Consider the following 13,687-nt stretch of genomic DNA (forward strand, 5'->3'; position numbering starts at 1 on the left):
GTAGCTGCTTGCTTAAGGGGGCTTTTATCTTTCAAGACAGTCACCTTAGATGCTTGAATCCTGAAAGCTTTTAAAATAGAAAGATTTTGGGCCATTTGCTTTTTGTGTAAGGATTTCTGGACTAAATACGTTACTGCATTCTGCATATGAGAAAACTACAGGTAATCATTAACTGAAGTTAAAGGTTGTGGCCTCAGTAGAACTGATACCATAGCTCCAATAAAGACAACAGTATAGATATTTTTGATCTGCAGACTTTGCTACCCCATCTTGTTTAGATTTTGTAATCCAGAGTTTATTTGTTTTACCATAGGTTGTTTCAGTATATGTTCTACATTTCAAGCTTTGGATAATGAGGAATTCATTGGAATCCTGGCACTTATTACTGTCTGCTGTAGGAAAAATGGGATACTGTAATCTACTTAACTCCATAATTTGCTGGGTTTTGGAAGGGGGAAAAAAGTTGTTTTGGTTTTTAAAAAAATTTTTAATTAATTAAAATTAATTTTTATTTTAATTGTTTTTTTTTTTAATTTAAAAAAATTATTTTAATCGAAGGACATGATTTCCTTTGATTCTGCAAATGTTATAATGAATTCCAGAAAATCTTACCGAAATTCAGCAACCAAAGTTTTCACTGGTATGTTTCACTTCTAGCCTATTTGCTGATGAGTTTTGAATATTCATTTTATGTTTTTGCAGCAGTGTGTCTTGGTTTGAAAGGTGTCTACCAAGGAAAGGTAGGAACCTCCCTTGGTTGGAGGGACCCTTGGTAGGGGAGGGTATGACCCTCTTTCCTCTGAGTTATAACTTTGTAATTAAGGGGCTTTCAGGCAAAGTACAGGGAAAGGAGTAACAGTTCTTGATACTAGTATGTATAACAAAGCAAACAACAACAGCAGCAGAACAAAAAACCAGAAACCCAGTAACAGCCTTCTCTAGGCTGCAGGCACTTTCCCCTTTGGTACAGTTACGGTTACAGCCGGCGTGGGAGCCTGTTGGCTTCCAACCAGGCAGGGCAGGTGCAATGATTCCCTCGCAGCTGCAAGGGGCGCTGTGGCGCAAGTTCAGCTGTGTTTCCCTCACGTGGTAATGGTGGACAGGCTGGATGTTGAAATGGGCTGCAGCCGGAACGTCGGAGTGACAGTTGGGATGGCAGCAAGCACACCCCCTGGGGTGGCAAACAAATGTAACAGAAAACTTTGGGGTTGTGGTGTGATAAACGAACTGACCAAATTTAAGAACCGTATAATTATTTTTAATATTATGCAAGCAAGAATAAGCAAGGTTCAGCGCTGGGCGGCCAGGAGTCCCCGCTCCTCTTAGGCGCGCGCCTTTCCCCCTTTAAAGTTCGCTTTTTATTGTCCCTTTCTTCCGGATTCCTGGATGATGTCCGTCTTCTGCACTTGCTCCTCCGGTTGCTAGGGGGTCTTTTTCTGCCTTCTGGTGGTTGTGGGATGAAGGCCCCAAGTCTTCCTCTTTGGCCACTTTCCTTATAAGGCATATCTATAAGTCTAAATTCTACAAGCTAAGCAATTCTTGGAAGGTTAATAATTGTTACCAGATGTGGCAGTATCTAGTTTCAGAGGGTCTCCTATATCTATGGGATGGAATTTGCAAACCAAGCAATTCTAGCGAAGTTAGTAATTGTTACCAGATGTAGCTAGTTACAAGGGGGGGGCGTTTTGTAAACAAATCAATTCCTACGAAGTTAAAGGTTTTACCATATGTGACTGCACATAGGTACACATTATATCTTGCTAAACAAGAGCTATTTAGCTATTGTTTTATAATTTAAATTATCTAGCTATTAATGAACAAACGTGTTGTTACTTATTACAGCTGGACCTGAAGTGGTGGGTTAGAGTGTAGCAAAAAAGCCTGAGGTTGCCATAGAAAGCGGTCGGGGCTGGGCAGGGGCAGCTGGAGTTCTCCATAGCTACTGCCACACATAGCAAGAGAGATGTACCTTCCAGGAAGGGGGAAGGGATCAGGGTCCTGGATTTTCCTCTGAGGCACCTGAATAGATAGTGAGGGTCCTTTCCAATCAGATCAGGTGTTAATAAGTTCCCAGTTCAATGGCTGCTCTAATGAACAGAGGCTCACCCACAGTAAGGAAGAAGCAATGCAAGGCTGGGCACTGTAGTGGCAGTGAATTCTCCCCACAGTAAGCCCCTCAACTGTCCTCCTCCGATGCCAAGAGTGAGAGAGAGCTACGGGCTAAACCAAGCTGCTCACCCCCATGCCCTCCCCCGGCAGTATCTCTGCCCTTCCCAGGAGAAAGCCCCTTAGGTACAAGAGTAGCCAGCTGCACCCTTCCCCCACCCTGGCGATTTCTTTTGTCTCTTTTAAGTACCAGTTGTTATTTTCTCTTAGCAACAAATGGGACAAAATTCCATAAGAGAAAGAAAAGGAAGGGAAAAAAAAAAAGGAAAGATCCTGTCTTCCAACTGGTATTTCAGTGAAAATTGCCCTCCTTATAGGGCCTTGCAGCAGCTCTTAACCTCTGTGATGCATAGTAGAAGGCTGAAAGTGTGTGTGTGTGCATAATTTCTCACATAATTTTTGTGATCACAGAATTGGATCAGAGAAATCCTGAATATTTGGATGAAGTAGATAACATCCCTTGTGGGGATCTCATATAGTTTCAACTTCCAGAACAATAGTGACTTGTGTCTGTTACAAGACTATTACAGTGACCTTAGACGGTCACTGTGGTGAGAGAAGGACGAGAATCTTGTTTCTTGATCAGAAGGCTTGATTTATTCATATAAGATATATAATACATTATAACTATACTAAAAAGAAAAAGAAGAGAAGTTGCAGAGAGCTGCTCAGCTAAGAATAGAATAGAAAGAATGAATAACAAAGTTCTGTGTCCAGGGAATCTGTCCCTGAGCTGCTCCTGTGATTGGCCTTTAATGGTACACATGGAAGATGAGCCAATCACAGGGCCACCTGCTACATTTCACAGCAGCTGATAACAATTGTTTACATTCTTCTTCTGGGGCTCTGCTTCCTAGAAGATGGACAAATCCCAAAGAAAGGATTTCTATGAAAAAATGTCTGTGACACAAGACAAAAGGAGGTATGGATCCTTTGGGGATAAGGCACAATGCTCAGCAAGGGGAAGCTTTGGCATTAATGAAAGCAAGGCGTTGCCAGGGTGGGAGTCCTAGGACACCAACGCTAATTAAATTTTGAGATACTATGCAACAGAACACTTATTGGAAGTGAAAAACAAGAGTGTACAGCTCTGCTTTATAATTTGTGCTTGTTAACACATTATATGTCTGTTTTGCTCATTCCAAACTCACTGATGTAATGCCTGTCTTATTGTCTGAATTTTGAGATCCAGAGCAGGCCATCAGATTAGCATCAATGTTAAGGTGGGTGCAGTTGCAAAGGAAAGGGAAGTATTCTGAATCACCACCAGTGTAATAAAATGTTCTTACGGCTCTACGTACTTGGATGGGAAGAAGCAATGAACTGTCTTAGGTCTAGATTTCTAGGTTCCAGAAACCAGTTCTAGAACTAGGTTACTGCAAAGTCTTCTCCCACTCTACACTGTCTCTCTTCTCAGGCTATATTGAAGATGTCTTCCCTCAGAAACTTCTTTGCCTTCTGTTGTCTTGACAGTCACCTGAAAAGTGACAGCTGGTTTGGCCAAGGCAAATGAAAGAATCTCTTGATTATCTGTGGGGAGTCAAGGCATTGCTCTCTTCTTGGTCTGCTTGCTCTGTGGTGTGTTAAGGAACCTTCCCAGCCATCCACAGGACCCTCTAGCAGTCATACTGTCAACACCTGTGAAGGGAGGCCAAAGCCCCTTCACAATGGACAGCTGGAGTGAGCCAGTGGGTGCTTCGCTTGAATCCCTGCTGTGCGGAAAATCACGATGTGAAAAGCCAGTGTCCATAAAGGAGACAGAGCAGTCCTACAACTTTATTCAAACGAAGCGAGGGAGTCCACTATGCCATACCCCCATGGGGGTCTCTTGAGTTTTTGTAGGATGCAGCCTCTTTTTATCCTAAACTCCCAGCTGCATGTTGCCCTCCTTTCCCCATTGAGTTGAGGTGCTAGGAAGGTACAGACTTCCCAAACTGCCTACTAAATATTCTCTCTTGGATGTGTATACTCCCCCCCCACCCCCATCACACATTGTATGACCATTAAAACTAACTGTAAGCCCATCCTAGGTGGAGAAGCTAATTTCTGTAAGTCTGTTATTAAGCCTGTGCATTTTCCCCCAAAGTTCAGAAATTCAAGCTGTGCTTGGCTCTGCAACAAACTTGAGTGGCTTGATGTTTGTAATGACCCGTACGCCCATTCTTCCAGAACCTGATTGGTCGTTTCAGATCAAGCAGTTTGTGAAGAAGTTAATACGCGTTTCTAGTATCATTATGTTTATAATGACCCCCACACCCATTCTTGCAGATCGAGTCATTTGTGAAGACGTTTTTCTCATCTTTATTTCTACAATGTAGACTGTCAGCAGCACTCAGAACTAGAGAACGGATTTTTATTCTATCTTAGAGAGATCCTGGTCAGGAGGAGGAATTTTGCTGGGCATTACTTTGCCATCAAGTGGAAAGATTCTTTCCTGTAAGGCAACAAGCATTTTACTAACATTTCTTGAAGGAATGTGACCTTAAGGTATTGCATAGCTAAGGTCAATCTGACAAAAAATACCTTCACTACACACAAGATCTTTGTTTAATAAGGGGAAATTGTTGTCGCTTGCCCTTTTCATTCTTCTGCTTCTTTTAAAAACTGATGTACTATGGGAAGTAGTGTTAGAAGATGATAAGCTAGCAAAGAAACTGAGCAAGCCATGGCGAGTGTTGCGCAACACACTGCTTCAGCATGTCTCTGAGCGCAAGGCAGCAGCCGCAGCTCGGCGTGCCTGCAGGGTTGTGCCGCTCCGAACTCGGCATGGGCACAGCCGCGGTAGCGGAGGCAGCCGCGGGGGGGAGCGGAGCCACCGCGGGGGGAGTGACCCGCGCGGCCACGGGTGCAGTGCACGGAGTGATTCAGCGTGCCGGCGAATTTCGCGAAACAAAGAGCCCAGCGCAGGGGGGTCGCCCACTCTGACACAAGCGCCGCGAGACCGGAGCGCTTTTCCAGCGGGAGCACTTCTCCCTCCGCCCCGCAGCCGGCAAAAGCTTCAGTTTTAGACCTAACAGCCGTAATAAATGTGACTTGTCAACAAAAGAAAAGATCCCTACTGCAATTAAGAAACCAGTGATAATAAACAAGCGATACCAAGGACCATTACTATCAAGACGTTTCTCACCTAAGTTAAAAGGACTTTTTGTTTTTCCTACCAGAGACTGTGAGAGACGAATCAGCGAATCAGCGTGGTGAATGCGTGAGTCAAATTTCGGCCGATTTTATGCTGTCTTAAAGTCACCTGTATTAACATAGACTTTAAACATCAAACATGAAATTGTATTTTGAAAAATTTAAAAATGTTAAAAATGTGTTAAAGTGATTGTATAAGTAAGATGACTGTGCTTTTTGTATTCTTTGAGCTTTGCTTGGACGTGGTAAAGGTAACAGCAAGCACTGAATTCAAAAGAATTTTTCCACAGGTATACCTTGACAAAACTTCTTATGTTTAAGTGCATTCAAGTATAAAAATGCTGCAGCAAACACGTGAAGAAAGTTGTTTTAGTTTAATATTTTAGAATTAGGCTTGTAAGTAAGTAATAGTAAATGTTATATTCCATTTTTATAGTAAGTTTTATTTGTTGTTAAGTAGTTTAAGTTAAATTATCTGTTAAATGCCGTTAAATGTTAAATACTGGTAAGGTTAAGTTCTGTTAAGTTTATCTTCTGTTAGGTTTAAGTGCTGTTCAGTTTAATTTCTGTTACATTTAAGTGTTATTAAGTTTAAGTAAAGTTAGATTCTGTTAAGTTTAAATTATATTAGGCTTAAGGTATGTAGAATTTAAAGTAAGGTAAGTTTTGTTGAGTTTAATTTTTGTTAAGTTTAAGTAAAGATAAGTTTAAGTGATGTTAAGTTTTGTTAAGTTTAAATATTTTAAGTATTTTAAGTTTAAGTACTATTAAGTTTAAGTGATGTTAGATAGATTTATACTTTTATGATAGGCGTTTATTTTATGACTTGTGTGCAAAGTGTTGTTGTGAACATCAGAGAAACTTTAGTTAAAAAGGACAATCAGAAGCATTTGTGAGTAAAGCCGTTCCTGTTTAAAGTATCTGTCGTACAGCATATCTTACAAATAGTGATAGCCTTTTTGGTTTGTCTCCCTAGCTTAGATCCCTTGTAAGAAAGAAACCTTGCTAGCTGAGAATATTGTTTAGTCATTAAAATTGCCTATTCTTGTGTTGCAAAGAGTGTGACACAGTTAGCCCATAGAACTTTTTTTTTTTTTTTTTAATAAAAACAGGGGAAATGTTGGGAATTTGGCTGGCTAGAGACTGGAAAAGTACAAAGCCGTAGCTAATTCCAAGTCCTGCACCTGCTAGATAGTGTGTCCTTGGGCCTAGCTGTAGTATGATAACAAATAGTGAAAGAGACATGAGAAAAGAGAGATGTAACCCCTAAGGAATGAGGAAGAGTTCATGGTATAGTTTAACCAATAGATTGCTTGGCTTACAGAATATTCATAAGCTTATTATTTGCTGTATAAGTGTTTGATGCTTTCTTCAATAAACCGGACCTGTGATGAACCAGCTGGTGTCCGGGTCCCCTTCCTACAACACTGATGTTTAAGTGGTGTTTAATTTGTGCCCTTAAATTGATAGAACAAACATTTAAGTAATTTTGTCCCTTCTTTGTAGAGAAGGTAGTTTCACTGGCATCTTCATTTTGACTGTAAGGATTGGAGAAATTTGAGGTATTACAGCTGTCTCTTTCTGTTCTGCCCATCGGCTCCACTTCCAAGTGTACCAGATCCACACCAGTCCAGTGCTGGCCTCTAACACAGCACTTCTAAACTTCTGAGTTTCAGTGATCAGAATAGAAGCTAACAAAAATGTTGGTAAATAGTTTCAAGTAAGGAATCTTTTTATCCCAGAAGGAAGGAGAGAATAGCAATTACTGAAACAATCTCTAGTGAGAGAGAATGAGGTGTCTTATGTGTGGTGTCTTGTCTTGATTCTGCTTAGACAACTGTCCTTGCGGTGTCTTTGGTTGGAGTTCTGCCAAATTCACTTCTGTTCATGAGTAGATTCAGGAAAGTGGAATGTTCTTTCTGTAGGATCATCCTCATTCTCACTTTCCTTAGTAATCAGGATTTTAAAGGAATGCTTACAGGACCACTTCTTACCAATGTGTATGCCAGGAGCCATCCTGCTGTTATTCTATATTGCTGTAATGGCACCTGAATCCTGGAACAAAACTTTTATTACTCCTGATTTTGGAGGAGGGCAACCATGCATGTCCCTTGTGGGTGAACATACATTAATGTGCTTTGACCAAAGATAATCAATAACGATGAAGAAGGAACTATATCTTGCCAAGGCTGTTTTTAATAGGTTCCTATTTTTTGGGGACCTTCCCTGTACTCTGGAGAAAGTGTTGCTTGTAGAGGACTAGGCATCCAGCTCCAGGGAAGTTGTTGATAGAAGAGGTCTTCTGTTAGCCTCGTGAAGTTTTCAGGGTAGACTTATCTTCACAGCTTTTGAAAACATGACATGGAGTAAGAATGAAAGAACTTGTTAATGCCGTAATTAAGTATGATGTACTTAATTACTATACTGTAATCTCATAGGGAATCCTGTAGTATTTAGTGTGCTGGGTTTAGGAGGAGCCACATAAGGTGCTTACTGTTTTGTCAGTAAATATGCCTTTTAGTTGCCTACTGCCTGCTTTTGCCTTCTTCCTTACACTTCTCTCTGAGTTGCTTCTTCTAAGTTCCTTTAGTTTCTAGCAGTCAAAAGAAAAAAAAGTCTTGGTCAGGAAATGCGAATTGGTCTTGACCATGAATATGAGAGTATATGCCTCGTGCCACTGTTGTAGAGCTGCTCAGCCTATAATTGTACATATCTCTACAGCAGTCTTGGTGGCACAGTAATATGAGCCAGGTTAAAGAGGGGTGTGAATAAGCATGAAGTAATGGAAAGAACAGACATGCATTAGGTTTGCATTTTTAGACTGTCTAGGCAGTCTGCCATATGAATAATTTCAATTTGTGAAAATAATTTCCATTGTACATGATGACGAGTAACATAAGTTGTTCAACCCAGTTGAAGGTGAACCAAAGGTGTGCCTCTCGTTGCACTGCAATTGTCTTGTCGTAGGCAGAGTTTCCTGTTTGCAATCCCTTCTGCTTTCATAACATGAAATTATCATGAATCTTGGTCAGATTTCATAAGTGAAGAATAATTATAAAATCACAGATTTAATAATTTACCAGCACTGAATTGATTCAGTTAAGAGAGACAAAAGTGTTAATCAGTTTTTTTCTTTTTAATATCTATATATAGGTATAAAAACATTCTCTTGTCTGTGACCTCTTTTGTGTTCGCTAGCGCTCTCAGACTCATATTCTTAATGGCACAATACGTACTGAATTGGGGAAAATTAATGTTGCTTTTTTCCATTTTACTGTTCTTCCTCTACTGCTAATGCACCCTCCTGAAACACAGAAACAAGATAACTACTATTTATTGAAACAACTTGAAGAAGAATGTAAATGAATATATTAGATTATTCTGGTTTATATAACACTGATTTTATCTGAATGGGGCAACACTAAATTTGTCTTCTACAAAATGCATAAACTTATGAGAGGATAGTGAAAAGGAAAATGCAGGTAGTGATTTGTGTGAGGTAATTACGTATTCCTTACCAATTTCCCTCTCTTAACACTTTTTTCCCCCTCACAGCTTTAGATATGGTGAAGTCTGTATATCTTATAACAGGGCGTATGATAATAGAAAAATTGGGAGTTTAAAAACTTGTATGCTTCAATATGAGGTTGTAGCCGGTTGAAATGAAATATTATGGCTGTGTTGATATCAATACTGTATAAAATGTATTCTTATGAATGTGAATTTTTCCACTTGTGTTTTCTCACAAGTGGAAAAATTAATTTATTTGCAACTGTGTTAAAATACAAAGTAGAAGAACTTATTCTAGGCTTGTGGATTAGGTCTTTTATTTACTTCAAGTCATTTTTTTTGTTTTTTTACCTACAGATGGCAATAGCGGTTGGAGATGTCCAGCTTGTCAGAATGCTTCTGTGCAAGTTCCTAAAACTTACACTTGTTTCTGTGGTGAGTTTCTCACTTGCTTTTGCAAAGAAAATAGTTTTGTCATTTTGATTCCTTTTTCTTAATATGAATTTGAGTATTGGTGCTTGTTTGCTTACACACCTGAAACACAATTTTTAAAAAATTTTATTAACACTGGAAGGTGGCTGCACAGGGAATCATGCATGTGCTACTTGAGAAATGAAAGAAAATAGTAAGTCCCAAGTGGTAAATATGTTCATATCATTATGTAGAAATAGTGATTTTTATGGAATAATGATAGATTTTGGCTGGTATCTTGTGAACTTTCCTTCCGTAGAAGGAACAGAATAACCTGCGTGCTTACGTCTTTGTGGCAAGACCAAAATAATACACAACTCAAGGATACAACTACCTAAACCTTTAAATTGATTTACCAATTTTGTGATTTATGTTGTTCAGACACACATGGAGCTTAAATAGGAAAAAAATGTTCATGCTTTTCAGACCTCTGTGTAGATATGTGTTTAATAAAAAAGGTTAATGGCATGAGTATAGCACTCATTAAGCCATAAATATAAAACAAAAAGGAGAAATTATGTTACTTAATTGCATAGATAAGAATAAGTTTTGTTTAGAATCAGTACTTCTGTGATCTGTATTGTTTTCACATAGCTTTCTTTTCTTTAAATCAGTCACTGGAAGCTTTCACCTCACTTTCTAGAAAACAGTGTTCTGAATTTGAGACAGAAACTGTGTCAGTAAACTTGTCTAAAGAAGCAAGATTTGCTAAAATAGAGTTTTATCTTTTTATCTAAATGTGTTAGTGAATCAGTTAGAAGCAGTGCAATGCAGTTAAGGCAGAGGTTTTGTACAGCAATGTGTGAAACTTTATTAATATAGGGATAATAATTCAGTTATTAGAGATAATAACACAGGCAGAATGAATTGACCATGAATGAAAATTAGAGTTTTTATAAAGTCTAATTTTAAAAAATCTAACAGACAGGACATCTGTCTGTTAAATAGGGAAGAAATTCTCCTTAGCCTAAAGACGTTTCATGGTTTAGGAGATCTACAGTAAGAACTTTAAATTGTCTGCAGAATTATTACTCCCATAGCAGCATGTAGTAACATAAGAGTTCAGTCTTCTGCAGATAATTTTACATTAATGATATATAATTTGGACATCATCAGTCACTTATGTAAACCTGTCTTGTATTTGATGCAAAGTACTAAGCATGTGCTGGGTGTGGCTAAGTGTGATTTTTTTTCCCCACACTTTCACCCATGAGGGAATTCCTGTCTTATTTTTCTTCTGAAGCTTCAGATCTTTCTGGGGACTTTCCTGTGTATTCAATTAGTTTAATTGAAACTCTGGTGAATAAATGCTATCTGTAGTGTTTTTTCATATTTTTCTAACTTAATACTGTAGAATATACAGAGGTATATTAAAAAAATTTAAATTATGTGACTATGTCACCAAAAATACATTTTCTTGTTGGTTTTGATTGTCACAACTCAAATTTGCAACAGTGGCTTAGTTGTTTCCCTGTTAATTTAATTCCTCTCTTGCAGAAAGCCAAGAGAGTGTTAATGATGGCAATTAACCTTAACCCTGATGACCCTGCACTTAGAGCTGTGAGATTTGATGATAATATCTCAGATTAATGAAAATATGGTTTAGTGCTTATCTGAAATATAGAATACTTTAAGCTAACATGCTTCTTGTTTAAGACTTCATTAATCAAAATTCATTAACCGTTAATACTTTTATTAATGTAGAGTCTGCGTCTTTTTATAGAAGTGACTTTCATAATTTGCCCACTTATTTAATTCCCTATTCCCCATCACCATGCCAGGTAGATCATACTTTCTGGAATCAGTATCTTTTAGTCTGTTCCTTTTTTTTCCCTTCCCTGCTGCATTGAGACAGCAAGGGAGTTTCACCCTTCAATTTTCTTAGCTACTGTGCAGCCTGACCAACTGCAGGGGGCTTTTAGTTTTCATGTACTTTATCAGTTTAATGTATCAGCTACCTGCATGTCTGCTGATTGAGAGTACAGAAGGAAAGAGTATTCTGGAGCTTGCCATTCCAATGGCACATTCTTTTAAAAAAGCTGAGTATGTATCAGTACAGAATAACATAAACATTTGTGTAATTTTTTTGTCAAAGAAGACTGCTTGCCAGTATTTAAAGTACCGTTTTTTCTCTTTGGTATGATATTTTTCACAAATGCTGTCTGGTATTCAAAGCAATAAACACCTTTTTGTCTTTGACATGGTTTAGGTAAGGTGCACAACCCTGAATGGAATAGAAATGAAATCCCACATAGCTGTGGGGAACTTTGTGGAAAGAAGAGGCAGTGTTTGGACTGTCCACATCTTTGCAACATGTAAGTAAATGTTTATTATATAAACACTGAAAATATTTAGAGAAAATTTCTGAAGACTATATTTGCTTATTTTTTATTCCAGGATATGGTTAGAGATTTAGAACCTACAGAGGTTTATAGTTCAGCTGAAGCCTGAAAGAAATGAAAAGGCTGAAATGCTTTTGTGTTGGTATGTCTAAAGTGAGTTCATATGAGAGCATGAACAGGATGTCTACAATAGTTGTAGCAACATTTCTATCATATTTTAGGAACTGAACCAGCTGTCTGACTTGGTTTCAAGAATTTTCATTGAAGTAAAGAAATAATAGTGTCTGAAAATAACTCTAAACATGTCCAGTGGCCCACCAAATTTTTCAGGTGCTGTTATTCATGTAAAAGTGTTTGAATATCTTAATTTGGGATTAGTGCTACTTGTTTAAACTGAAAGAGCACTTCTTTCCTCTGTTTATTTTTCTTCTTTTTTTGGCTTGCAAACTGTTGAGGATAAAAGGGCATTTGTATTTTTTTATTTGTTGAGACCATCAGATAGTTTAACCAGAATCCCTCGTGGAAATTTTAATCAGTATATGTAACTCAGATTGGTTCTGCTAACATTTTATTAGTATAATTCAGTGAAGAGAGGCAAAGGAAGTGTCGTGGTTTGGAATGGGAGGAAAATTTTGGGAAGTGAGGCAAAAGCTTTTTGTGTAACTGACAGTGTGTTGAACCACTAAGAAACTGGACAGGCTTCTGTAAAGACACATTAAAGACGGAAGAAACCCAGGAACTTTTTCTTTCCCTTCCGCTCAGGAGCGAGGAAACAGGGCTGGGCGGCCCCTGCCATGGGGCTGGGCCGGTCCTACTGCGGGGTTGAGCCCCCTTCCCTGGGCCACCTGCCAGCCCTCGACATCGGCTGCTGAGCAGGGAGAGGGGAGTACCGCGGGGCTGGATGGAGCCGGCCTTGCTAACATCTGATTGCCTACTACACCCTCTGCCCCCACCCCATTGCCAAGAGCCCAGCGGGGCCCCAGAAGCAGCCCCAGGCTGGTGCCAGGATTTTACTCCTGTGGAAGCTGCCCTCAACCATCGGGCAGGGGGAACGAGAAGCCACCCCCCACCCCCAGTGTGCTGCTGCTGGGTTCTAGCCTGGCTGATTCAATTCGATCCGAGCCGAGCCGCTTCCCTAATTACAATTCCCCCTAATTAAGACTCCTGCCATCTTTAGCGCCCAGCCCGATGCCAGCTGGGTCCAGGTGGGATGTTCACCCTTTCAATGCTTTAATCCTCCCTTGAGTGAGAGAAAGGAACAAGATGAAAGCATGTAAAAGAGCAACATGAGAACATCATAGTCAGTGAGGAAGATTTAAGTCCCAGATGGGAGGGAGGGGAAGATGCCTTGATCTTACAGCTCAAATTCTCTTGTAAGCTATGGAAAAAACCCTCTTTTTCCTTATAACACAGGAAACTATGGGGAGATGAAAGGATTCACATTATAGATACCAAGTAAAGATCTCAGTGCCAAAATAAGCAGATGTTAAAGTAGCTGTAATCCCATGAGGAGTTTGAGCAGAGAAAGAGAGAGTAGTCCTGTGCCCTCAGGAGAAGAAAGAGAAGATCTCTGTTCCCAGGGATGAAGATGGTGTTAGAGATAAATAATGAGAATTTTTACCTTTGAACAACTCATCTTTAAAACAATACCCATAAGTCAACATGGCCTATTGACAAGCTGTGGGAAGACTTGTGGAAATGGGAAGGACTTCACGATAACAGGATTCCCTGGGCATCTCTTATTTGCGATGAAATGGAGAGCCATGAGAGAACTGTTTTTTTCCTCTTGTGAAGAAGTCTTCATAACCTTAACAAGAGGGACTTCTCTCCCTAAGTGAACTGAAGAAAGACTATTTTAGAGGTGGTAAACTGGCTAGAAATTTTAGGCTTTCTTTCTTTACATTATCAGTGGGAAAAAAAAGGTTGTGGGGGAAGAAGAAGGGTTCTGAAGGGTTTGTTCTGATTCTTACTACTTTTTTTCCTTTTAATTACTTTTAATAAAATTTTCTTTATACCCCTTTAAAGGTTTTGAACCTACTTTACCTTTCTCCTAATCCTATCTC

General features: G+C 39.3%; 1 protein-coding gene across 4 annotated transcripts in view; it reads left to right on the plus strand.

Annotated features, from left to right (window-relative positions):
* The window catches only part of NFX1 (nuclear transcription factor, X-box binding 1), a 76,790-nt gene that overhangs the window by 16,548 nt on the left and 46,555 nt on the right, over positions 1 to 13,687 (plus strand). For all 4 annotated transcript variants that reach the window (XR_003382261.2, XM_026798519.2, XM_005496109.4 and 1 more), the window contains 2 exons: positions 9,169 to 9,246; positions 11,492 to 11,597. Coding sequence is in view for 3 of the 4 variants with exons in the window: in XM_026798519.2 (XP_026654320.1) it covers positions 9,169 to 9,246; positions 11,492 to 11,597 (184 nt within the window). In the remaining variant the exon portion in view is untranslated. The remainder of the gene's footprint in view (positions 1 to 9,168; positions 9,247 to 11,491; positions 11,598 to 13,687) is intronic.

This window comes from Zonotrichia albicollis, chromosome 1 (genome assembly GCF_047830755.1).
Source record: "Zonotrichia albicollis isolate bZonAlb1 chromosome 1, bZonAlb1.hap1, whole genome shotgun sequence".
Lineage (NCBI taxonomy): Eukaryota > Metazoa > Chordata > Aves > Passeriformes > Passerellidae > Zonotrichia > Zonotrichia albicollis.